The sequence below is a fragment of the Oreochromis aureus genome, linkage group 20 (genome assembly GCF_013358895.1).
Source record: "Oreochromis aureus strain Israel breed Guangdong linkage group 20, ZZ_aureus, whole genome shotgun sequence".
NCBI classification, from domain to species: Eukaryota; Metazoa; Chordata; class Actinopteri; order Cichliformes; family Cichlidae; genus Oreochromis; species Oreochromis aureus.
The window spans coordinates 35,160,919-35,187,221 of NC_052961.1; the positions used below are offsets into that span (position 1 = coordinate 35,160,919).

Consider the following 26,303-nt stretch of genomic DNA (forward strand, 5'->3'; position numbering starts at 1 on the left):
GGTTCTCTACACAAAACACTGGAAAAGTCAAGTGAACTAAAGAACAGTAGAGGAGAGGGAGAGCATTAAATAAACTAAATACTGAAAAATTAGGAGCAGTTAAGGATCTGCTCAGTTAAAAACAAGCAAACAAACAAACATGGAAAGATGCACAGCCTCTTTAATTCTTCTTCTTGCTACATGTCCTGTACAGTTATGAATGATATCTCTTTCTCCATCTTCCTCCATTCTCACATTGACCAAAAATAAGCATCAAAACTAATGAAAGGCAATGAAACTGATAACACACTGAAAAATGACAAACTACCTTCGCACATGAAGGCCGGTTTGAGGATGTAGCCACAGTTGCCATTGCTATAGAATTTGGCTCTGTTGAGTTGGAGCACCCTGCCTTCAGACTGGTAGTTGAGTGCAACTGAAATCAAAGCATTTCACTTCATTATTGTTCATGAATTGGAAACCTTTAATGTGCACAGTAACAACCACTGAGGGAAAACCAATTGGCATCATCAGCAAACTGAAAGTATCACTCATAATCTGCTATTACACTAAATGTTTGAACATACTGAATGTAGTTTCAACATTCATACCAAGCTGGCACCCAGCATTCCAGAAGGGCTGAGGGTTGAAGTTGGAGGAGTCCACACGGTACGAGGAAGGATAGATGCGGGACAGCTGCCGCTGGTTGAATTGAATGAAGGATGACGCTTTTTGCTGCATCACCTGGTGGGCTTTAGTCTCACTCAGAGATGATACCTGCCAGCCACAGTTAGCTGCCAGGGATAGCACAGTTTTCTTCCTGAGGCTCATAAACTTTCCAAATAAAGAAAATGCAAGTAGGTACATTACACTTATAGTTAGGGATGGGAAACTGAGAACTGGTTCTTGTAGAGAACCAGTGGTTCAGTTCCTTGAAATTGTTAGACTGCTTGCCTTTTGATCTCAGTTCCACTTGCACTTCAGTTCATGTGCAGGAAGAGGAAAATCACGACACGGTGCACAGAGTGGATAAGGACATTTCTTTTATTTTTACTGCGCAAAGGATGCGAGTGCATAGAGCACAGAAACAACTGCATTATGCTGCTAATGTACAGTGGCTTGCAAAAGTATTCGGCCCCCTTGAACTTTTCCACATTTTGTCGCATTACAGCTGCCGGTCTTTTAGGGTATGTCTCTACCAGCTTTGCACATCTACAGACTGAAATCTTTGCCCATTCTTCTTTGCAAAACAGCTCCAGCTCAGTCAGATTAGATGGACAGCGTTTGTGAACAGCAGTTTTCAGATCTTGCCACAGATTCTGGATTGGATTTAGATCTGGACTTTGACTGGGCCATTCTAACACATGGATGTGTTTTGTTTTAAACCGTTCCATTGTTGCCCTGGCTTTATGTTTAGGGTGGTTGTCCTGCTGGAAGGTGAACCTCCGCCCCAGTCTCAAGTCTTTTGCAGACTCCAAGAGGTTTTCTTCCAAGATTGCCCTGTATTTGGCTCCATCCATCTTCCCATCAACTCTGACCAGCTTCCCTGTCCCTGCTGAAGAGAAGCACCCCCAGAGCATGATGCTGCCACCACCATATGTGACAGTGGGGATGGTGTGTTCAGAGTGATGTGCAGTGTTAGTTTTCCGCCACACATAGCGTTTTGCATTTTGGTCTCATCTGACCAGAGCACCTTCTTCCACATGTTTGCTGTGTCCCCACATGGCTTGTGGCAAACTGCAAACGGGACTTCTTATGGTTTTCTGTTAACAATGGCTTTCTTCTTGCCACTCTTCCATAAAGGCCAACTTTGTGCAGTGCACGACTAATAGTTGTCCTATGGACAGATTCCCCACCTGAGCTGTAGATCTCTGCAGCTCGTCCAGAGTCACCATGGGCCTCTTGGCTGCATTTCTGATCAGCGCTCTCCTTGTTCGGCCTGTGAGTTTAGGTGGACGGCCTTGTCTTGGTAGGTTTACAGTTGTGCCATACTCCTTCCATTTCTGAATGATGGCTTGAACAGTGCTCCGTGGGATGTTCAAGGCTTGGGAAATCTTTTGTAGCCTAAGCCTGCTTTTAAATTTCTCAATAACTTTATCCCTGACCTGTCTGGTGTGTTCTTTGGACTTCGTGGTGTTGTTGCTCCCAATATTCTCTTAGACAACCTCTGAGGCCGTCACAGAGCAGTTGTGGAGCTGTTTTGCAAAGAAGAATGGGCAAGGATTTCAGTCTGTAGATGTGCAAAGCTGGTAGAGACATACCCTAAAAGACTGGCAGCTGTAATTGCAGCAAAAGGTGGTTCTACAAAGTACTGACTCAGGGGGCTGAATAATTACGCACACCCCACTTTGCAGTTATTTATTTGTAAAAAATGTTTGGAATCATGTATGATTCTCGTTCCACTTCTCACGTGTACACCACTTTGTATTGGTCTTTCACCTGGAATTCCAATAACATTGATTCATGTTTGTGGCTGTAATGTGACAAAATGTGGGAAAGTTCAAGGGGGCCGAATACTTTTGCAAGCTACTGTAACTTTGGCTAAGCTAGCCAAGAACCAAGAGTGATGTTAAAGCTGCCGACCACAGCCCAGCAGCCGGACCCTCAACTTCAACAGGTAAAACCAGCAGTGATGAGCAGTCAGGCTGCAGCCTCAGTTTCTACCTGTTCATGTTTCTACTGTAGAATCACTTTGCCCTGGTTTTCATCTCTGCATCATGCTATCAACAAAACATGTGTCCTCATTAGGATAGAGATTTGTGTCGGTGTGTTGGACTGTAGCGTATAGCTTTATTACTGTTAAATAGTAATGAAGGGACAGTGAGTTTCACAGGAAAGTAATGTATTGAGTAGTGTAATAAGTTACTTTTCTCTGGGAGCAATTAAGTAACATGCTGCATTACTTTTCAGAAAGGTGTTCTGTGTAATACATTACTTTTTTGAGTAAGAACCAACAACGAAGAGTGGAACTACCTCCAACATGCACAGATATTTGACCTCACAGCAAGCAATGAATTTGTACAAATGTAATGTCTTTGACATGTTGCTTAGCAATAGTGGTGACTCTCAAAGCACAGCCAACAAGAATCAATAAGAGAACTGATAAATAATCTAATCGATAGCTGATAATGATCTTATCAATTCCCCATCCCTACTTATAGTGCACTGTCACCATAAACTAAGCTTTGTGCAGTGAAAAGACATTTGCTAACCTTGTGCTTCGATGTCATAGAGACCCACAGACCGCGTGTATTTGACTAGATCTGACAGAGCTCTGGACAGCTTCATGGTTTTCTTCTTTCTGTAGAATAGACAAAAGACAAAAGGTGACAAGACAAGGAAAAAAACATCACACAGAGTTGGTTTTGAGTCTGCAAGTCTCAGGGGATGTGGCTGGTTCAAGTGTTGGTGAACGTGTCAGCGGCCCACAGGTGTTCATTTGAGCTGAAACCCTTTAGTGGGTCCCCAGGTCCTCCAGGTGATGCACTGTCACCCTGACCCCTCCCATCAGGATAGAAATGTTTCATCATAGGATAGAGCTGATCAGGGTTCAAACCTATAGTGTGTTCTTGTAGTTTAATTCATTTATTTTTTGGACCCCTGTCCCTGTGTGTACTTAATGACTGTTCTTGCTGACAGTCAGTTTAGATCCACACAAAGATGTAATATCCCAAAAGGCTGGTATTAGGCATCGTATTGAAAAAGTAGAAAGTGTGGTGTACACCCTTTCTTATGATATTTTACTTGTTTATTTTTTTGAGGTAAACTTTGAACTTGGGCACCAGCCATGACAGTCCTGAATCAAACGCTTAGCCAACCATGGTGATCGTGTCCCTCAAGGCCTGGTATATGTTTTGAAGTTTGAAAACAATCCATAAAAAATCGTCAGTAAGTTCTTGCTGATTTTCACATTGGGTGTGACCTTGTCCTGATTTTCAACAAAATTACATCAGCTCAAGCAGTTTTTGATCTACCCTCACACAAAATGTGAAAATTGTATCTAGAAAATTGTGGATATTGGACCACTAAACGGAAAGACAAAGGGAACCAGTTAGACACACCTCACACAGACTGAGTGGTTTTTGCTTCTGCACACTTACACTACAATCAGCTGATTTCAGCTCATGTGCAGGAGGAGGAAAATGGTGGAGTGGTGCAGCATTACAGATTTTCAGGACTTTTTCTTATAAAGTGTTTGATCTTCTCAACAAAATAACTTCTCGTCTACATATTAGACAATTCAATTGTTTTTTTTAAACTGGAAGCAAACACGCAGAGACCAGTACCTACTCTTTGACTCCCACCAACCTCTGGAACACAAAATCATCAGAACCCTGAACATAGGGGAAAAACTGTTCCCTCAGTCAGAAAGAGCCAGAAGGGAAAGAAAAGAAAACACACACGTGTAAAGAAAGCTCTTAAAACAAATGGGGCTCAATTGGGTTTTCATCAAATTAGTGGTGGGAAAGAAGGTCCGACAGCAACTAGGGAGAAACAGTACGACACACAGAACAATGACAAACAGCCACACACTCAGACACAAACTGGTTCATCCCAAGGACAAAACTCCCAAACACAAAGTAAACAACACAGTGTGTGATGTGCAGCGAGGCGTGCTCAGACCTCCACACTGGAGAAACCAAACAGCTACTCTATAAACACATGGCACAACACAGAAGAGCCACCTCAACAGGACAAGACTCAGCTGTCCATCTGCATCTAAAGGTCAAAGGAATCCAATGTTCACATTTTGGACAGAGAAGACTGAAAGAGGAGTGAAAGAAGCATCTATGTCCACTGTGGACGACCATCCTTGAACAGAGGGCGGGGCTTATGACACCAACTGCCATCTACAATCATGTTTTGAAATCCTTCCCAGACACCTTAACGCCCACTCACAGCTTGCGTCAGGTGACCTCATGACAGGGTGAGGCAAAGTCTCACAATGGTTTCACATGAAGCTTCTGTTGATAACGATCCACACCCTTTTTCCATGTGATCAGAGTAGAGGGGCAATGTCTTCAAAAAACTTAAAGAGGTCCAGTTGCTTTTATTTCCTACCATATGATCAGCCTATCTCTATTAATCGGTTGCATACTACAGGCCTTCAAGCTGGCAGTAATTAAGACGTTACTTAAAAGGCCATGACTTGACCCAGCTGTCTTAGTTATTTACAATGATCAGTTAGCTGTAAAACAGCAAACGTGGAGTCATGTTTGACCAGGACATGTCCTTTAACGCACATATTAAACGAATATGTAAGACTGCTTTCTTCCATTTGTGCAACATCTCTAAAATTAGAAATATCCTGTCTCAGAGTGACGCTGAAAAACTAGTTCATGCATTTATTACTTCCAGGCTGGACTACTGTAATTCTTTATTATCAGGATGTCCTAAAAACTCCCTGAAAAGCCTTCAGCTGATCCAAAATGCTGCAGCAAGAGTCCTGACAGGGACTAGAAAGAGAGAGCAGATTTCTCCTGTTTTGGCTTCCCTTCATTGGCTTCCTGTTAAATCCAGAATTGAATTCAAAATCCTGCTCCTCACATACAAGGTCTTAAATAATCAGGCCCCATCTTATCTTAATGACCTTGTAGTACCATATCACCCTATTAGAGCACTTCGCTCTCACACTGCAGGCCTACTTGTTGTTCCTAGAGTATTTAAAAGTAGAATGGGAGGCAGAGCCTTCAGTTTTCAGGCCCCTCTTCTGTGGAACCAGCTTCCAGTTTGGATTCAGGAGACAGACACTATCTCTACTTTTAAGATTAGGCTTCAAACTTTCCTTTTTGCTAAAGCATATAGTTAGGGCTGGACCAGGTGACCCTGAATCCTCCCTTAGTTATGCTGCAATAGACGTAGGCTGCCGGGGATTCCCATGATGCACTGGGTGTCATCTTTTTAACTTACACTGTGTTAATAGACCTCTCTGCATTGAATCATATCTGTTATTAATCTCTGTCTCTCTTCCACAGCATGTCTTTATCCTGTCTTCCTTCTCTCACCCCAATCGGTCGCAGCAGATGGCCCCGCCCCTCCCTGAGCCCGGTTCTGCCGGAGGTTTCTTCCTGTTAAAAGGGAGTTTTTCCTTCCCACTGTCGCCAAAGTGCTTGCTCATAGGGGGCCAATGACCTGAAATAACCCGATGAGACTGGAGACTGGCGGCACTGCTGTGTTGCAGTGGGGTTAGGGTTAGGGTCATATACCTGTATGTGATCAGCACAGTAAAGCATTCTGAAAATGTTCAGACCCTTTGAAAGCTGCCACATTTGCTAAGTTTCAGATTTGTCTGATAGTCAGATTTTTCTACAATACCCACAGTTACAAAATAAATATGATCTGAATATATAACAGATTCAAAAGTTCAGTCTGAACTTTTCACTGACAGCACTTCTTTGTTAACATTTCTGCATGCAGACTGTGTGTCTGAATGAAACACTGGTGCATTGGTGTGCCATACTTGTTGTGATGCAGCGGAGCACGTGAAGCACTGCTTGTGCTTTCTTGGTCTGTGTCTGTGTCTTCAAAGCTTGAGACCTTCTTCAGCTTGGATGCCTTTTTCTGTGAGGAGTGAGGAAGCACACGAGACTGAAAGTTTTTCTTTCATTTTGAAAAGACAAGAAGTTGACGTTTTAAACCATCATGGACACTTTTGATTAAATGTATAATAACAGACATAAACTTAATTTTAAAGAAGTCTTTTAGTCATCACAACAAAGGACGCAAAAAAATTAATGCAGGTTAACCGTCTTTTGTAAGAGTGCCAGTCTAGTCAATATCAAATACATAAAAATGACATGGATTGATTAATTGAATCCTACTTTAACTAACAAAAAGCAACTCTCTGAATTAGTGTGCATATATTCAAATATGCTTAGATATGGCATCTTCACCTGAACCGATCATTTCACTAATAAGCAATAACACACAATAATGCAAACTCTGTGTCAACAGGTCAGTTCTACAGTGTCCGTGTTGGTCGTCCTCACAGAAGCAGAAAACTGAATGAGACAACGTTAGAGTTTACCTTGCGTTTAGAGAAGCTCTCTATGAAGGAGCGGCCTGAGTGCTTGTTGCTGCTTGGAAAAGCCTCATCTGCTGTGTCCATCGCATCCTTACATTTACCCTGACAAGAGAGGAGTAATGTATGTTTTAAAGAAATAAAGAAAATGAAGGTATCACCAGCTTAAACCTGTTCTACATTTCCACCTCATACTGGAAGGCAAATACTTAAAGGTGGAACAATCTCAACTTTAAAGAGATGAAAAAAATCCATCAAAACTGTGGCTCATGATAGATATGGAGTGATGGTTTAGGTGCAAAGATTCTAAAGGAAGAAAACATGAATTATTACATTTATGCCAGTGAAGTCCGGAGAGCACCAATTTCTCCCCCAGTGGTGCCCAACCTCACACGCAAACTACAAGAAACCCAGAAAAAAAAGCTGTGTGTAATCCAACTTAATGTCAATTATGACTTTATACTTGGAGATAATTTTGATTTAGCCTTCTTATTTTAACAAACATAAAATTATTGTTCTCTTGCCTCAGAATCGGTTTCCCACAAAGTTTCGACCCTATTGGAAGGTGTTACACGGTTCAACGTTGTACTCTTTCCTCTTCCTACTCGTCTCATTTGGACTTCCAGATCAGCAGAAAACACGAGACATAGTGAAATTATTATTTGTTTGGTGTATCTACTTTTTTGTTGTCCTCGTCCTAACAAACGAGGACAAAGCTCCCTGGTCTGTGGGCCCATAAATTCAATAGATTTTTAGAATTTGAGTGCAATTCATACACAGATTATTGTCCCATATGCACTAAATAACATTTTTTTAGTGCATATGAGTCACATGATTGTTGGTGTTTTCTCTGTATTACTGTAAGGGGTATACCTTACAGTATAAAGAGTCTTGAGGTGACTCCTGTTGTAATTTGGCGCTGTATAAATAAAATTGCATTGAATATAATCTCTCCTGTGTCCTGGGTCTGTCCCGGGGCTTCTCCTGGTGGGATGGTGCCCAGCAGGCAGCCTTGTCAGATGCCCGAACCACCTCAACTGGCTCCTTTCGATGTGGAGGAGTAGCAGCTCTAGTCTGAACCCCTCCCGGATAGCATACCTCCTCACCCTCTCTCTAAGGGAGGGGCTAGTCACCCTTCGGATCGACCAGTAAATCGAAAGCTTTGCTTTTACACTCAGCTCTCTTTTCACCGGAACAGACCAGTACAACGACTACATCACTGCCCCTGCAGCCCCAATCTGTGTGTCAATGTCCCACTCACCCTAACTCACAAGACCCCAAGATAGTTAAACTCCACCCTTTTCTGTTTTAAGACCATGGCCTCCGACTTGGAGGTGATGATTCTCATCCCATCGCTTCACACTCAGCTGTGAACCACTCCAGTGAAAACTGGAGGCCACCTGATGAAGTTGTTCAACTGCGTCAGTGTCCTCGCCCCCAGTGTTGGATGAGTCTGTTTCTCTAAAGAAGACATGTCAGTGGGATTAAGGACCTATGGTGTCCTGGTGCCACGAGGACTTATGTACACCCTTATGTTCGAGCATGGTGTTCGTTATGAACAATTTGCATTGCCAAGAAGGGCGTTCCCCCAATCGTGCCCCTTCATGTCTCACGTGAGAGCTAAAATCTTTGAGTAGGACAACAGAGTCTTCATGTGGAGCACCCTTGAGCACCCCCACCCAGGGACTCCAAGAAACCTGGGTATTCTGCACATAAGTACAGAGAACAGTCAGTACGCGTTCCCTGACCCAAAAGCGCAGCGAGCAAACCTTATTGGACACTGGCAAAAACTCCAATCTTGGTATCCCACCCCAGCCGCTGCCTCTCATCAAGGGCAAACCCAGACTGGGACATAGTCCAGCCCCTCTCCACAATGCTGGTTTCAGAACCCAAGCCAATATCTAGGCGGTACGTCTCAACCTCACACACAGCTCGGTTCAGGCTCAGTCTCTTTCCCCACCAGAGAGGTGACGTTCCATGTCCCAGTCGCTAGACTTGGAAGCTAGTAATCAGTCTGCCGGGGCCTCTGCCTTTGGCCGCCACCAAGCACGCACTTCACCTGACCCCTATGGCGCCCTCTGTGGGTGGTTGAAATGGATGCTGAGACAAAATATTTGCTCTCTGTGTTTACCTTACTGCCAGTTTTATCCATGGTCTTCCCAGCAGGAGGGAGGGCTGTGATGGTAAAGCTGTCTGGATCCTCTCTGTCTCGGATCTTGGATTCCTTCATCAAGTTGTCAAGCTTCTTCTTGGCCATGTTCTCTACTTGCTTTCTGTCAGCTGACATCTGGAGGACGAGTTAAACAGAATCATTTCAGCCGTGACACAGCAGGTGAAAAAGTCAGCAACTCTAAAACTGTCTTATTAAGATAGATTTATATCATCTGTAATGAATTACAGGATATGTAATGTGGACATTAATTTATTTTGTGACACTTTTCCAGAGGACCTCAAAGTACACAGGTCTGGGATGACATTTTTAAGGCCACTCTTTTTGTTCCTGTTAGTACTCTTGTTTCTATGTATCATTTTCTTCCCAGGTCACAACCTTTAAGCATCATGGTATCAGTAATATTGATAACACAGTAACACATCAGTATCATTAACACTGCTCACTTTGAAACACTTCCGGTGTTCTACTGAATTTAGGTCAGCCGAACATGCTGGCCGTTAAACGCCCATTCAATTCCCTCATCCTCCAGGAACTGTCTGCATGATCAAACTGATCATGCTGAGCAATGTCACAGGCAGCATAATGTTCTCCACAGCTTCTCCAGACCCTTTCATATCTGTCACATGTGCTCAGGGTGAACCTGCTTTCCTCTGTGCAAAGCACAGGACACCAGCAGTGGACCTGCCACCACGAGCAAATGCCAATCATTTTCCACAGTGCCGAGCAGTGAGCACAGGGCCCACTAGAGGACGTTGGGTTGTCAGAGACATTCCCACCAGCAGCCTGCTGGAGTCGGTTTGTAGCTCTTGCAGTGCTCAGCCTGTGACTCCTTGCACAAAGGAGCAGATTCTGTTCCTGCTGAGGGTTAGGACCTTCTCTGACCCTGTCCAGCTGTCCTCGAGTAGCTGCTTATCTCCTGGAATCTCCTCCGTGGTCTTGAGACTTTGCTGGCAGACAAAGGAAAACTTCTGGGAATGGCACATGCTGAAGTTCAATCTTGGAGGAGTCGGACTACCTGTGCTACCTCTGTATGGTCCAGGTACTGCCTCATGTTACCAGTACTGATACTGACCCTAGCCAAACGCAAAGGTAGTGAAAAACATTCAGAACAGACAGAGAGAATAAATGTCAGCGGCCTCCACCTGTGCATCCATTCCTGTTTAGAGGGTGGTCTCATTGTTGCTCCTCTAATGAAACTAACCTGCTGTTAATTCGATCAGCACATGCTGAAACTTGTTAACAACCCAGGCTGCTACTTAACTGACTAAATCAACATCCTAGGAGTTTATTGGACCTGATGCCATGTTCTGATTAAACTGTTCCTTTCTTTTTTGAGCACTGAATCATATATTTCGGAATTTATCAGGGAACAAAAGTGATGGAAAATTAAGGGAAGTTAAAATGCAGAAATTTCACCCCAAACCAAAGTTCAAAGGGACTCACTTGATTATTTTTAAAGGAATAACCCACGAATATTTTCTTCTTTCTAGTACCTTGTAAACTAAAAAACTGGACTGTGAAGATTTCCATGAACCTTAAACATTTGCAGATGTAGCTAAATGAATAAAACATAAAATAAAAATAAAAGGGGCATATATTTTATATTTATATTATAAAACAACATATTAATTAAGAATGAAATTGTTAAGACATAAAATATCATTAAAACATTTTAAACCTATTTCTAAAATTATTTGCCAAACTCTCCAGATCAGTCATGCTGTCAGCAGAATTATCAAAGAACCACCTTAACTTCCTAATGACCCATTTCTGTAATATACTTACATATCTATATTATTGCTAATATATATTGTAATATATCTATATCACGGCTAAAGCACTTTCTGGATGGATGCAAACTGCATTTCGTTGCCCTGTACCTGTGCATGTGCAATGACAATAAAGTTGAATTCTATTCTAATGACAAACAAATTTCAGCTCCACCTAGAGCAGCTACTAAACATCAAGTAATGGCTATTCTTTAAAATCTTCACTCAAGGTTTGAATCTACAGTTTTACCAGAACCAAGTGAGAATTAAGCTGCAGTCCAACAGCTCCATCAGTCTAAACAGAGACAGAGCACAGCAGCATTCCTCCAGAGGCCGTCCAAAGGTCAGGTTTCGTGAGGAGCAAACATCATGTTACATAACACAGAGCCCAACTGTGTCAGTGATATAACCCATTCCAGAAGTGGTGTAACATGTCATTCTTATATACTGTCTTTACGACAGGATTATATTATGAGTGTTCATTGAGGTTGACAGGCATTATGTCATTTGTAAGAATACTTGGATAACGATAACCAGGTCTGAGCAGACATGGAAAAAAACCCCATCATGCAGAAACCCATATTTCAAACAAGGAGCAAAGATGCAGCGATACATAACATTACATAATTCACTCGGTTAGTGATGTAACACATTCCAGATGTGGGAGTAAGACTCTGTATAATAATATGAATTATACATATAGTCAGATCAGAATCTGGGTGAAAGGGCCATGAAGGAAGGAAAAAACAGCAAGAAATGAGACAAATAACCAAACAGCAGATACGAGTATATGAGATATAATTAAGGAACCAGTGCAAAATGGGAGAGGGACATGAAGCATTAGCAACAAGAAATACAAGCATACCTCACATTTCATCAACTGGACAAAAGGACGCAAATTGTTTTGCTAGACTGAACAGATAGATACCAGATAGGTACATACATCCCCATTGATCAGCTTACAGTCATCCTCCATCTCATCAGCACTGTCCTCGTCAGACACATCTCCCTCCTCTGCATTCTCGTCTACGTTGGGAGGAAGTTTCTTTCCCTGTCAGAGTGGACAAAATAAATCACACAAGATTCTTATATTCTAAGACAGAAGAGATATTCACCATATAGTATGATCACAATGTGCATGTCAATGTAGTATACACATCGATGGTGGTTTTAATGTAGAGCACTGGGTTGGAGGCTGATTGGATATTGTGGCTAAAATGTGTCTAATTCAAAGTAAGTTAAAGTAACATTAAATTAACCTAATTAATTAATTAACCTAAATAACTTCAGACAGGTGGACTACGTGTTCTGAAAAAGACTGCCCCAAAATTTGGTTTTTGTCTGAAAAGCAGAAAAATAGGTTTTCAGCTGCGTCAGTGTAGAGAGCTCTCCAGGACATGACCATCCCACCACAGTGTGGAAACCATCAACTGGCTGATGACCTCAGTGGGTTTCACTGCAGGTTTATCAATCCCCCCCCAGGGGTGTGTCCTCTCTCCTCTGCTCTTCTCCCTGTACACAGTACAGTTTGCAGATCACATGACAGCATTTAGACTCATGTAGGATGGCAGTGAGTGTGCATACAGAGGTGGCTCTGTGGTGCAGTCAGAGTAACCTCGAGGTGAATACGCTCAGAACTGTAGGGATGACTGTGGCCTTCAGGAGGAACCCCTCTCCATGCACACCAGCACAGTGTGTACTATGGAAACCTCCAGGTTTCTGGGATCCACGGTCTCCCAGGATCTCAAATGATCACCCAATAGAGACAATATCATCAGAAAAGGCCTGGCAGAGCATGCACTTCCTCTGCCAGCTCAGGAAGTTCAACCAGTCTTAGAAGCTGTTGATCCATTTCTGCTCTGCAATAACACAGTCAGTTCTTTGCTCATCCATCACTGTATGGTTTGGATCAGCCACCAAACAGAACAAGAACAGACTATAGAGGACAGTGAGGACAGCAGAAAAAAAAAATCACTGCTGCCAAATTGATTCAGTACAAATCAAGAGTCGGGAAACGAACAGACACCTCTGCAGACCATCAGACCCTGTTCAAAATCTGTTCCTGCCGCTCCCTCTGATACATGCTCCAGATCAAAGCATGCAGTATATATACTGTTTTGTTTTGTTGTACATATGAAATAAGTATTGAATTATTTCTAAAGGGACTCATTAACCAGGTGTCTAACAAGAAACATCTCATGATGGGTAAAACCAGTGAGCTCTCTCAAGACCTTTACAACCTTACTGTTGCAAAACATACTGATAATAATTTCTAAACTCTTCCAGGTTCCAGTGAAAACTGTTGGGGCAATAATCCAGAAGAAGAGGAAAAAACATAATTTCACCATAAACCGACACGACCACATGCCCCCTGCAAGATTCAGACAGAGGAGTGAATAATCAGAGGAGCGCTTGTGGACAGCTACAGAAAGACCTGGAATCAGCAGGTACATTTGTCTCAAAGAAAACATAAGCATGGCCTGTATGCATCACACAAAACTCCACTGCTGAAGAAAAAGCTGGGTCTGAAGGCTCCTGCAGTTTCTGTGTATCTACTCTATTAAGGGTTGTAAGGGCGCCGCAGTCCATCTCAGCTGTCATATATCACATTTAATATGATAATAAATGAGGAAAACGCATCTCTATCAACATTTCATCCCTCAGAGCTTTCAGAGATCTGAATGTAGCTCATGACCCAGAAGTGCACCTGCAACCAGTTATTGGCAGAGTCGGCACTTCAAATATTGTTGTACAATAACACAAACGCCCAGATAATAATCCAGCTACCATCTAGTGTTAATGCACGCACGCACGCACGCACGCACGCACGCACAAATAGTCCAAAGTGATTTTTGTTTTCTTTCTATTTGCTTCATATGTCACTCTCTGCTTCTGTCTCACTACTTTGATCACCCCATTATATCATACACCTTTGAAGTTACTCTGTGAGGTTCAGACTCCGGATAATAAAAGCAGTAAGCTGAGGTAATTGCCGGAGGACTGCCTCCGCACACCAAAGAAAATCTGTCACTTTCAAACATCCATATTGGGATTTTACCTTCACAAGGATCTTGCCCCTGAGTGCTTCTGGGGATGGCAGCTGCCCAGATTCATCAGCTTTGATGTTGGAGACATCCAGCTTGTCCCCCAGGATCTCAATCAGGTACTGAGCCATCTTCTTTTGCTGAGGAACACTGCAGTGGTTCTCTATAGACAGGATCACTGGGTAGCTAGCAGACAATCACACAGGTTGGAGAAAGAGGGCTGTGTCAGCTGGTTGTTAGAGCACAATTTAATTATTTCATACTTTTCACACTTTGTGTTTTCTTGATTTTACTATCAGTACAGGTGGAAGAATACTGTAAATTACAGTAATGACAAAGCATTGGCACATACATGGCTGTGTAACAGTGTTGTTCACTGTTTGACGATGCCTGTTTGTTTTCGTTTACACTACTCTCTGTATCCGGTTTGGAGTATTTGTTGTGTTACTGAGGTTTAATTTTGGATTACAGCCGGTGGACTAATACCAAGCCCCTTTTAACTCTACTTGGTTTAAATTATTAGTCCTTGCAATTTTTTTTGTAAGGAGGACACTAGTTGGAAAACTAGCTGGCGGGTTTCCAGGGTAACGCTACAAGAGCGTCTCTCAGTATGGGCTTGAGAGCGCAGTAAGGTGATGGTATTAAAAAGTCGCAGAGTTTATGACAGAGGAGATCACTACGGCCACACTGCAGCAGAAAGCCACTCTGGACCTGGTGGAGGAACTGAGAACATTTTTATACATGGACCATAACGTTCTTTATGGGAGGATACAGGCCCAGAGAAGAATTTCTTCAACATCAGCAATAAGTGGTGCTACTACAGTGATGAACAGTAATCACATCATGAAAATGTACAACAAATTATTCATCGATTTTAACAGCAGAAGCCTGTATTGTATGTATTGATAAGAGATAAACTGGAAGTCTAATACATTATAGTTCAATACTGAGAGTAAAGCAAAAAAACATTTTGGACAACAATGTGATTTCACCTTATTTGAGTCTCTGTGAAGAGGTTTGGGGCAATACTTTTAAATGTTCATTATCATCATTACACATACTGCATAAAAGGCCAGAAGGATAACACATAACACTGGATACAGAGATGATAAAAAATTCTCTATTCTTAAAATCAAAAATACTAAAATTCATTCAGATCTGGTTCATTTTCACACCGCACAATTTACATGTAGATCTATTAACAGCCTACTTCCTGAGAATATTCTAAGATTATTTTCCCTGCTTTCATATCTCTGCAAGTAAAGTGAGGCTGTGAGTGAAGAAAAATATAGTTTTCACAAAGCACAACGAAAAGTAGCGTGTTAGACCAGACCTGTGTGTGTGTGTGTGTGTGTGTGTGTGTGTGTGTGTGTGTGTGTGTGTGTGTGTGTGTGTGTGTGTGTGTGTGTGTGTGTGTATATACTTAGCACAAAAAGTAAGTAAATTTGTGTTTCTTAGTTATAACAGTGCTTGTTGGCAACAAACCTTACGCCACTGGAAAGTCTGTTTTTATTTCCCCTTCATTGGTACTACATTTGTAAGGAAAGTGGATTCATGGGTTGAGCAGCAAAGTTGAGTATGTGGGTTGCGCCCATGAAAAACTTGCCAAATCTTCTCCATCAGTGTCAAACAGCTTCTTCTGCTATTGACTTGTTTGGTGTCGTTTCTTGGATTGGATGACTGAAGTCTGAAGAAACAAGACATATTGGTAGCATGTGGAAGAACCATAGACAACCACAAGAGCCTGGCAGTTCCTCCTCATACTGGTCGTCAGCTGGGTCACCCACTGCCATGGGATGGCATCACTTTATTCAACCAGCATTTGCTGTGAGTCGGCCAGTATGGTTCTGTTAGGTATTAGTAGAACTGCAGGCAGGCCATTCCATCCTCTCCACTTCCAAACTCTGAAGGTAGTGTCTAATAAACCCCGCTCTGCGGAGCCGAACATTGTCATCTTGGAGAGCAACATTTGGTCCCAGACTGTGGAAATATGGGCCACTGTTTGCAGAGTCTCATCTCCATATCTCCATCTGAAACATTTCTTCTGGCCAGGACTGAAATCGGATGTTGTTCAATACTGCCGTACATGCCATGTATGCCAAATAACTGGGAAGCCAAATGAAATAATTCCTCCAGCTCCCCGCTGTCCTATCCCAGTAGTAGAGGAGCCATTTCAAAAAGTGATTGTTGACTGTGTGGGGCCTTTACCTAAATCTAAAACTGGAAACCGGTTTCTGTTGATGGTTATGTGTGTTTCAACTAGGTTTCTGAGGCAATCCCACTACAGAGGATTACAGCTCAGATTGTTGTCAAAGCTCTGGTGAAATTCTGTTCAACATTTGGTCTGCCAAAGGTTGTGCAAACACACCAAGGCACCAACTTTAAGTCGAGAGTATTCGACCAAGCCCTTAAAACATTAGGCATCGAACACATAACCTCTAGTCCTTACCATCCTGAGAGTCAGGGGGCACTAGAGAGGTTTCATTGGACTCTGAATAATGATAATAATAATGGATTGCATTTATATAGCGTTTTTCTAAGCACCCAAAGTGCTTTACAATTCCACTATTCATTCACTCTCACATTCACACACCAGTGCAGGCAAACCACAGTTTTGAAGTTCATGTTGCAAAAACACTGTTACAGTTCTCAATGGGACTGGGATGAAAGTGTTTCCCTGGTATTATTTGCCTGCCATGGAGCGACCCAAGAATCTTTGGGGTTTAGTCCTGGTGAACTGGGGTCTAGGCGTGAGATGAGGCGGTCCTTTAAAGGTTTTTAAAGAGAGGTTGGCTAATCCGGTTGATAACACCAAGAGCCTTCTGGAGTATGTCAGAATACTAAATGACAGGGAATAAGCCCTCTTTAACCTAACAAGGAATGCACTAGCCGCTTCACAAGCAAAGATGAAGAGACACTTTAAGCAGAGGGCAGTCGACCATTCATTCCAGCCAGGTGACAAAGTGCTCCTTCTCCTACCTTATCCTGGCTCAGCTCTGTTAAATTTTCTGGTCCTTATGTTGTAGAGAAAAAGCTCAGCAAGACCAACTACATTATTCAGACCCCAAACCTAGATGTCCTACTAGAATGTGTCACGTCAACACGATGAAGCTGTACAGCTCTCGTGAACCTTCAACTGTGCTGTCTGTGGCCCAAGAACAAGTGGCTATATCCCCGATGGCTTCTGTTTCCAAGGTGGACGTTACTCCAGATGAAGATGGGTTGGTGTTACGGGGTGCTGAGCCTCAAAGTGCTCGACTAGGTAATTCCCTGATAATGTCAACACTACCACAATACCTGTCCCACCTTCCTGATGAACAGAGCAATGATATCATAACACTCATGTTGGGATTCCCATCTCTGTTCAATGACGTCCCATCTCAAACCACTGTTATAAAACATGTGTTGCTGACTAACCCTACACCAATCAAACAGCGTGCTTATTGGGTTAGCCCAGCAAAGAGGGAAATAATAAAACAGGAAGTTCAGTATATTCTTCAGAACGGATTTGCAGTCCCAAGCTCCAGCTCTTGGAGTTCACCATGTCTCTTAGACACAAAGTCAGATGGAACTCCAAGATGCATCGACATTCGAAAGGTAAACTCTGTCACTGTATCAGATGCACATCCCTTACCTCTTATTGATGACTGCATTGATGAAATTGGGCCTGCAAAATACATCACTAAACTTGACATGTTAAAAGGGTATTGGCAAGTGCCTTTGACACGGGAAGCATCAGACATTCCAGCTTTTGTAACTCCTGACCACTTCCTGCAGTACACAGTTGTGCCTTTTGGCATGTGTAATGCTCCTGCAACCTTTCAGAGACTGGTCAACAAAGTTTTGGGAAACATCCCCAATTGTAGAGCATACTTAGATGATATAGTTGTGTATAGTAGTGACTGGGCAACCCCCATGGCTACGTTGAAAGAAGTCTTCACTAGCCTAGAAAATGCATCCCTCGCTTTGAACCTTGCCAAGTGCAACTTTGCTAGAGGCAGTGTCCTCTACCTTGGCCTTGGTCTACAAAAAGTGTGCTCTGCAGATGCCAAAGTCTCTGCAATTAAGGACTTCCCCCAACCAACCACCAGGAGGGAACTGCGCCGTTTCCTTGGGATGACAGGATATTACCGGCGATTTTGTAAAAGTTTTTCCTCTGTTGTTGCCCCTCTCACTGACTTAACCAGTCCCTCAAAGCCTTTTGTTTGGTCTAAGGGTTGCCAACAAGCTTTTGAAAGCCTTAAGAGCATACTTTGCTGCACTCCTGTCTTGTCTGCTCCTAACTTCTCTTTACCATTCAAACTGGAAATAGATGCCAGCGCAGATGGGGCAGGAGCAGTGCTTCTCCAGGAGGATACCCAGGGCATTGACCATCCTGTGAGTTACTTCTCTCGAAAGTTTGATAAACATTAGCTCAGGTATTCTACCATTGAAAAGGAGACACTTGCTTTGTTGTGGGCGCTGCAACATTTTGAAGTTTATATAGAGTCAAGTCAGAGTTCACAGATCACAACCCTTTGGTTTTCCTCTCTAGGAGGTATAATCACAACCAGTGGCTTATGCGTTGGTCACTGATTATTCAGAACTATGTTCTCGACATCCGTCACAAAAAAGGTTTGGAAAACTTTGTAGCAGACTCTCCAGTGCTATTTAGATATGTCACCAAACCCCAAGTTTGGTTCTTAATGGGTGGGTGTTACATGCCAAGAGGTGTGGCTTTGTTTTTATGTTGCAAAAGCTGTTACACTATCGGTGCAGCAATCAGCATAGCGGTCTCCACGTCTTCTTCTTAACTCTACAGTCCAACTGCCATAGCCAGAATCTGGACTCATTGCGGAGCATAAGGTTCCTCCACATCTCCAGGTTCAAATGTACACATTGCCAGCACCAGTGCAATCAGGCCCCGATGGAGAAGGGCAGTCATGGCATGCCTCTCTATGGGACTGAAAAGGCTTGGTGCAGTCTGTTCCAGATTGTCAGGGTAGAGAGCCCGAGTACTGATAAGATGAGGTAACTCTCTTCTTGTGCTGTCGTCCTCTTGCGATGTCCACTTCATGGTCTGTCTTTGAAATCCCTCATTGTATGGAACTTGGCCATCAATGTGGAGATGGTAATAGGGGTCGCTTCACATCATGTTGCAACTTGGTTTTGCAGAACACCAGTTTGAAGTTGCCGTATAGCACAGGCCCTATCCTGATCAATTAAACATGACATGCACCAACTGACTGCTTTAGCAGGGTCCATGCTAACAGGTGCTGCTAATAAGGTACCAAACAGTCTCCAGATAATCAGAACCTGAGGTACCAGACTTTCAAAACAAGAGTCAATAGCAGCAGGAGGTGTTTGGCATTAGCAGAGAAGATTTGGCAATTTTTTCATTGGCACAACCCGCCCCTCAGTGCAAGTCAGTTAAAAAGGATAACTATGGAAGCATAAGTGAGAGCAAACATACTCATTCTTGACAAAGGCGTACTTGTTGATTGTCTCAATGACATCTCTGAAGAGGATCTTGGAGGTTAGGGTGTAGCCATGATGGACAATGGGCTCGCCGTCCTGACCGTCCCAACAATCAACTGTGGACAGCAAAGAAGAGACAAAGCTGTCACTGAAATGTGCAAAACTTACTAAAGCAAGACAATGATGGGATAGAGTTTAAAAAGACAAGATAAGGACAACATGTCCCCTAATTACCATTTATTCATTTATATGACAAAACTAAGATAAGTGAAGCCTGCAGGCAAGTTCACACACGGCACCCTGAATGTCAGTTTACACTACACACTAATATAATGTAATATAACTAAGAAGAGTGTATCAGTAACCTTTTATTAACAGAGCTGACCCAGATGACTAATGACTAACTAAAAAAAAAAAAAAAAAACCCTACAAAACCCCAAAGTCTCTGACACGATGTGTCAACACAATGCTCCAGCCCTAAAGGTCGAGACAGTGCAATGCTCAGGCTAAATTAAGAACACAGCTTATTACTTTAATTGGTGTTACAGTGTTGTCTGAGTCAGATTCTGTAAACTGTTGAATTAAACAAACAAGGCAATCCAAAAATTGGGACCACTGCCTGCCTTTAAGAGTATGACACTATTTAAGATGTGCCTGTGTACTGTGAGTGTATGTATGAGTCCATGCTAACCTTCCACACAGCGACAGCCAGACTGCAGCACCCAGGCATACATATCCACCCTGGACTGTGACATTAACTGGTCACCCATCAGGTAAGTGTTGTGTGATGAGGCGATGAAGTAGTTGCACAGGGGCTGGGTCATGTCCTGGTTCACGCTGTAGTGATCTGGGTTGAAGATGTCCCCTGCTGGGCTGCGCATATAATTTGTAAAACCTGGAACGAAGTTGGACAAAGAATTTTCCTACAGGGTTCGTCTAATCATTTATCCAATCATTTGGTCTCAGGTCTAGTCTGAAGTGTAGGTTCAACTATATTGGAAGTTTTTAAATCATAGTACTTTAATGTAGTAGTATGTTCTGCACAGGTATAGCTCTGAGTTTGGAAACAGGGAAATATGTTAACTTTAAACACTCAGATTCTATATGTCATTCACAATGCTTAATGAAAACATAAAATATAGAAATTATTAGAAATGCAATATTTTATCAGGACATATAATACAGAAATATTATAAAACTTTAGTTCCTTTATTTAAAAGAAAATGAGAACAAAAGTGAAAAAAATCACAACATTAAGAGAACAAAAATACTTTTCAGTATTAGACAAAAGATGCTGAAATAGCTGGATTACAGTAGCTTGTAGTTTTGCATTATATTAGCAAAATATTGGGGCATTTCCCTCATATTGCTATGATGATAATAAATATGGTTTTACACTAAAGTTTTAAACTAAATATTTCTATTGCATAAAATCACTTCTTTTTTTCGCCATTGCATGCTGCTTCTTAGTGTTTCATCTTTAACATTATGGTTCTTGGAGATCAGCTGGTCTTTTGCTGATGTAGACCTGTAGCTGACACATGATTGGTCATTTTGTCCAAAATCAAATTCCAGTGGCATTTCCTAAAACCAGAAACGATGTAAGCACTGAACAAAAAGAAGCTGCTAGAATCTGAAGATGAAGGTCTTTAACACATCAACCACAGCCTGGTTCCTCACTATAAGACTGCACTTCAAAAAGCAGTATAACGCAACAGGAAAGTCCCAGAGACATTTACTAGAAGAAAACTAAGAGTATTCAAAAATTCAAGAGGAACTTACCATCAATTCCCAAAACGCCTTGCTTTTGGTTCTCAGAGCATGGCTCAAATTTGCTGATGATATCCAGGCAGTGGTCTTTACTAACCTTGGTCATCTATAAAATGTAAAACATTCATGTCACAAATACCCTTTTGATCCAATTGGTGATCTGGCTGCATGTTTTTATTTTCATCTTGGCTTCAGGAATCAGCTGTTTGGCAGCTCTCCCCATTGGTCAATCAGATTTCCACCTGACATTTTTACAATAAGGTCTTGACGCTGTTAGCGTGTTGGGGGTGGGGGTGGGGGGGTGTCACCCTGGAAACCAAGGGTCCTGAAAAGGTGTATTTAAACAAAAGTCCAAAAATAAGACAAAGCTGAACTGAAAATGTTGAGTCTGTGCTTCCACAGGCCCCACTAGTTTAGAGACTTATTCTCGTTAACGAAAGAAACAAGACAGAACATCTTCAACCGGTCTTTTACTCGCTAGCGAGGAAAGGCTTGGTCAGAACCAGGCTGTGGAGCTTAACGCTCCTCACCTGTCTCCAGCCCAACTCCTTCCAAGAGCAGCCCTCCTTGTAGCCCAGGACAAAAAGAGCCGCTTCAATAAGCAAAGTAACTTTGAGTCCCATTAGAACCAGTTTGTACCTTCTGCTCAGTCTCCAGGAAGCGGGCCAGGTCATCAGTGTTGAGATGGTCCTTGTGGTTGCTGTAGCTGAGCATGAGCAGGTACAGATCCCTGCGGGTCGACATCATCTTGTAGAAGGAACAAAACTCCTCAAAGCCCAGAGTTCCCTGGGTGTCATCTGTGTCTGCCTCCTACGCATCAGGTACGAGACAAATTTCCAGTGTTAGAAAACTGTCTTAATACTGTAATACTGCAATACCTAATACTCTTTATAGTGCTTCCAGCAGTACTACAGGGTTTCTTTGTTTGCCTACTAGATAATAATAAAAGATCAGAATTGATTATTGTGATATTTACAGCTGATTTTGTCTTTTGTCTGCAGAGCAGCTTCATGCACACTGGGCTCACAACATTAGACTTATACACATGCTTCTATGGCAGGGGTGGGCAACTCCAGGCCTCGAGGGCCGGTGTCCTGCAGGTTTTAGATGCGTCCTTGATCCAACACAGCTCATTTAAATGGCTAAATGACCTCCTCAACATGTCTTGAAGTTCTCCAGAGGCCTGGTAATGAACTAATCATTTAATTCAGGTGTGCTGACCCAGGGTGAGATCTAAAACCTGCAGGACACCGGCCCTCAAGGCTGGGGTTGTTGCTGCCACATTTTTTGTCTTTTAAGTAACGACAAAAAAATCATTCTTTGTCGTTACTTAAAAGAAATCAATTTGTTCCAAATATCTTAAGTGATGTAAATTCGAGACTTTTATCCAAATAATATGTTCAGACTGAATGTACCGAGCCTCCGTTAGAGTCCCATCAAAGTTGTGCTGGCAGTGAGAGCTGAACATCTTATGGACTGGGGCCTCTGCCAAGCCAGCTCTGCATCTTTAATCTCCACATGATCCAACTCACCACCGATGATAAAATTATTAAAACCTGTAATAATAATAATAATAATAATAATAATAGTTATTATTATCATTATTATTATCATTTAAAAAATAATTAAATGATCAGAACCTGTTCCCTGACCCAAAGGTGCTATAGACAATATAAAACAAAACTGAATTGTGTTGAAATTGAATTTTTCTAGGATAAAGTGGTGTGATTTATATGTTTGTCATACTTGAATGTTTCAGATCATGACACACATTTAAACATTAAAAAGAAATATTAAAACTGCGGTTTGCTGGAGTCCCACAGCTTTATAACCTCAATTGGTTTCTCACTTGTTCCTGAATATTCCACTTTATCAGGCAGGCCCTATTTGAGTAACTGAGAGGAGGTGTGACAGTAACCAGGCCTGGGTGTGGCTTTCCAAAGATGTGACACAGCACAGTTCATTTATGTTATCACTTTTCCCACACAGGGCCACGTAGGTTTTTTTTTTTTCTAATTCACCTTTCCTTCAGTCTGTTGTACTGCTGTAACAAGTGAATTTGTGGGAACAGGACGTAATCTTCCTTTTCCAGATGGTCTTAGCAGTATAACAGAGTAGGGGAAATGCAACTTAAAGACAGGCAGAAACCATCATTCTAGCCTTACTGACTCCCATTTCTTATTTATGAACCAATATACTCGACAGCTAATGTCGACTAATTCACCAATCAGTCCAGCCGCTTCTTGTTCCTACAAAGCTTGCACCCCACATGCACATGTGCAAGACTCCACTGTGATTAATCATTGAGCAAAACCCCTGCTGAAGAGCCGTGCTTCTTTACATTTTATTTAGTACAATAACACCTCCAGCCAACCTGTGTCAATAACGATGTAAATGGTAAATGGACTGATTCTTATATAGCGCTTTTCTACTCTCCCGGAGTACTCAAAGCGCTCTATACAACATGCCTCATTCACCCATTCACACCCACTCATACAAGCACTTCTAAACTCAAGTGCAGCGTAAACTCCATTCATACACATTCATACTCCGATGAACGCATCGGAGGGCAACTCGGGGTTAGTATCTTGCCCAAGGATACTTGGCATGCAGACTGGGGAAGCCAAGGATCGAACCACCAACCTTCCGATCAGTAGCTGATCTGCTCTGCCACCTGAGCCACAGCCACCCCTTTGTAGCTTTAAGGTGCTTTAGCCCCTTTAAGTCAGATGTAGCTCTGCTTTGTCACTACAAATGTATACAGGTCTCCATTTCCTGGAACAAATACACAACAAGGCTAGATCAGATGGTACGATGAGAGGGACGCCTGTTGCAGCAGCTGTTTTGTATGGTTGTCAATGAATCTTGTATTTTTCAGGCTTGCTGACTGTGGCTCAGTTACATAAACCATGTGTGTCATGGTTAATTGAATTCAATTTTATTTATATAACGTCAAATCACAACTACTCACCGCCCTTTATATTGTAAGGTAAAGACCCTAAAGCAATACAGAGAAAACCCTCTGGCAATCACGTGGTGACAGCAGGAACGAGAAGATTCCCTTTTAAACAGGGAGAAACCTCCAGCAGAACCAGGCTCGGGGAGGAGCAGCTATCTGCCACAATCGGTTGGGGTGAAAAGACGAGGACAGGACAAAAGACACATCAGGGCTTTATAAGAATGATGTTCTTGAATTTTTCCGGCACCATTAATCCTTTGGGGTCCAGGATGAAATTGACAGTTTTTCACTAATTTGACTTTATGTCTGTGAAGGTTCTCAGTCATCCAGGTCATCGTAGTCAAAGGAGTTTGCAAAGAAAAGCGTCTGGACTTCTTTAAGTGCTTGAAGACGTTTCACCTCTCATCCGAGAAGCTTCTTCAGTTCTAAGGTCAAATGGCCGAGAGTCCCAGATTTAAACCCAGTGGGAGTATCCCCCCAAGGAGGGACAAAGGACCCCCTGGTGATCCTCTAATCACATGCGCCAAGGTGTGAAAGCGGGTGTGGGACCTAATTTGACTTTACATTTATTTTTCGGTTTTAAAAACAGTTCACCTTCTTTGGCATCATTTTTTTCAGCACAAAGTCAGTTTTCATTTTATCGATCCATAAAACCGGATAAAACGAACAATTAGTTAAACTGTGGGAATGTTTTTAAAGACATAAAGGCCCAGATGACCTCTAATTTTCTGCTTTGAAATTCAGATAAAACCCAGCCCAAAAAATCTTAGGTAATGCTATCCAGAAAAAACAAAAACAAAAACACCTTACTCTGGATGGCATTACCTTGGCCTCCAGTAACACTGTGAGGAACCTTGGAGTCATTTTTGACCAGGACATGTCCTTCAATGCACATATTAAACAAATATGTAAGACTGCTTTCTTACATTTGCGCAACATCTCTAAAATTAGAAATATCCTGTCTCAGAGTGATGCTGAAAAACTAGTTCATGCATTTATTACTTCCAGGCTGGACTACTGTAATTCTTTATTATCAGGATGTCCTAAAAACTCACTGAAAAGCCTTCAGCTAATCCAAAATGCTGCAGCAAGAGTCCTGACAGGGACTAGAAAGAGAGAGCATATTTCTCCTGTTTTGGCTTCCCTTCATTGGCTTCCTGTTAAATCCAGAATTGAATTCAAAATCCTGCTCCTCACATACAAGGTCTTAAATAATCAGGCCCCATCTTATCTTAATGACCTTGTAGTACCATATCACCCTATTAGAGCACTTCGCTCTCACACTGCAGGCCTACTTGTTGTTCCTAGAGTATTTAAAAGTACAGGGTGCGCCATTTATATGGATACACCGAAATAACATGGGAATGGTTGGTGATATTAAAGTCCTGTTTGTGGCACATTAGTATATGTGAGGGGGCAAACTCCTCAAGATGGGTGGTGACCATGGTGGCCATTTAGCAGTCGGCCATCTTGGATACAACTTTTGTTTTTTCAATAGGAAGAGGGCCATGTGACGCATCAAACTTATTGGTAATGTCACAAGAAAAACAATGGTGTGCTTGGTTTCAACGTAACTTTATTCTTTCATGAGTTATTTACAAGTTTCTCTTTTTTCACAGCCATAGACATGTCGAAGAGGTTAAGAAGTGAGGAGCATGAGGATCGAAATTGTGTTGATATCTGGTGAACGCAGTAACCGGGTCAAATCCAGCAGATTTCAATGCAAGACACCCTACGAGACCACCCATCTCCCATGCTACAGTTAGCAAACTGCTTGCTAAGTTTCGTGAAACTGGTTCAGTGTTGGATTTGCCAAAATGTAGACGCAAGAAAACTGTCACTAATGAAGAAACATCAGTGGCTGTCCTAGCTTCATTCAGCAAAAGCCCACAGCGTAGCACTCGCCGCATGTCACTGGAGAGTGGCATTAGTCGAACATCCCTTCGGCGGATATTAGCTACTCACAAATGGCACCCTTACAAACTCCAGCTACTGCAGCATCTCAACGAGGATGACCCAGATCGGTGCACAGAATTTGCAGAATGGGCAAAACAAAAATTGGAACAGGACCCTCAGTTCACGCAGAAGATTTTGTTCAGTGATGAGGCAAACTTTTATGTGAATGGTGAAG

At 42.3% G+C, this 26,303-nt stretch overlaps 1 protein-coding gene across 1 annotated transcript in view; it reads right to left on the bottom strand.

Moving 5' to 3' along the window:
- The window catches only part of plch2a (phospholipase C, eta 2a), a 75,225-nt gene that overhangs the window by 22,800 nt on the left and 26,122 nt on the right, over positions 1-26,303 (bottom strand). Inside the window, exons 5-16 of the mRNA XM_039603910.1 lie at positions 21,853-22,023; positions 21,226-21,319; positions 20,135-20,338; positions 19,439-19,559; positions 14,001-14,172; positions 11,886-11,993; positions 9,132-9,287; positions 7,007-7,105; positions 6,440-6,540; positions 3,192-3,280; positions 591-773; positions 308-415 (exon numbers count right to left, since the gene is read on the bottom strand). Coding sequence (XP_039459844.1) covers positions 308-415; positions 591-773; positions 3,192-3,280; positions 6,440-6,540; positions 7,007-7,105; positions 9,132-9,287; positions 11,886-11,993; positions 14,001-14,172; positions 19,439-19,559; positions 20,135-20,338; positions 21,226-21,319; positions 21,853-22,023 — 1,606 coding nt within the window. The remainder of the gene's footprint in view (positions 1-307; positions 416-590; positions 774-3,191; positions 3,281-6,439; positions 6,541-7,006; positions 7,106-9,131; positions 9,288-11,885; positions 11,994-14,000; positions 14,173-19,438; positions 19,560-20,134; positions 20,339-21,225; positions 21,320-21,852; positions 22,024-26,303) is intronic.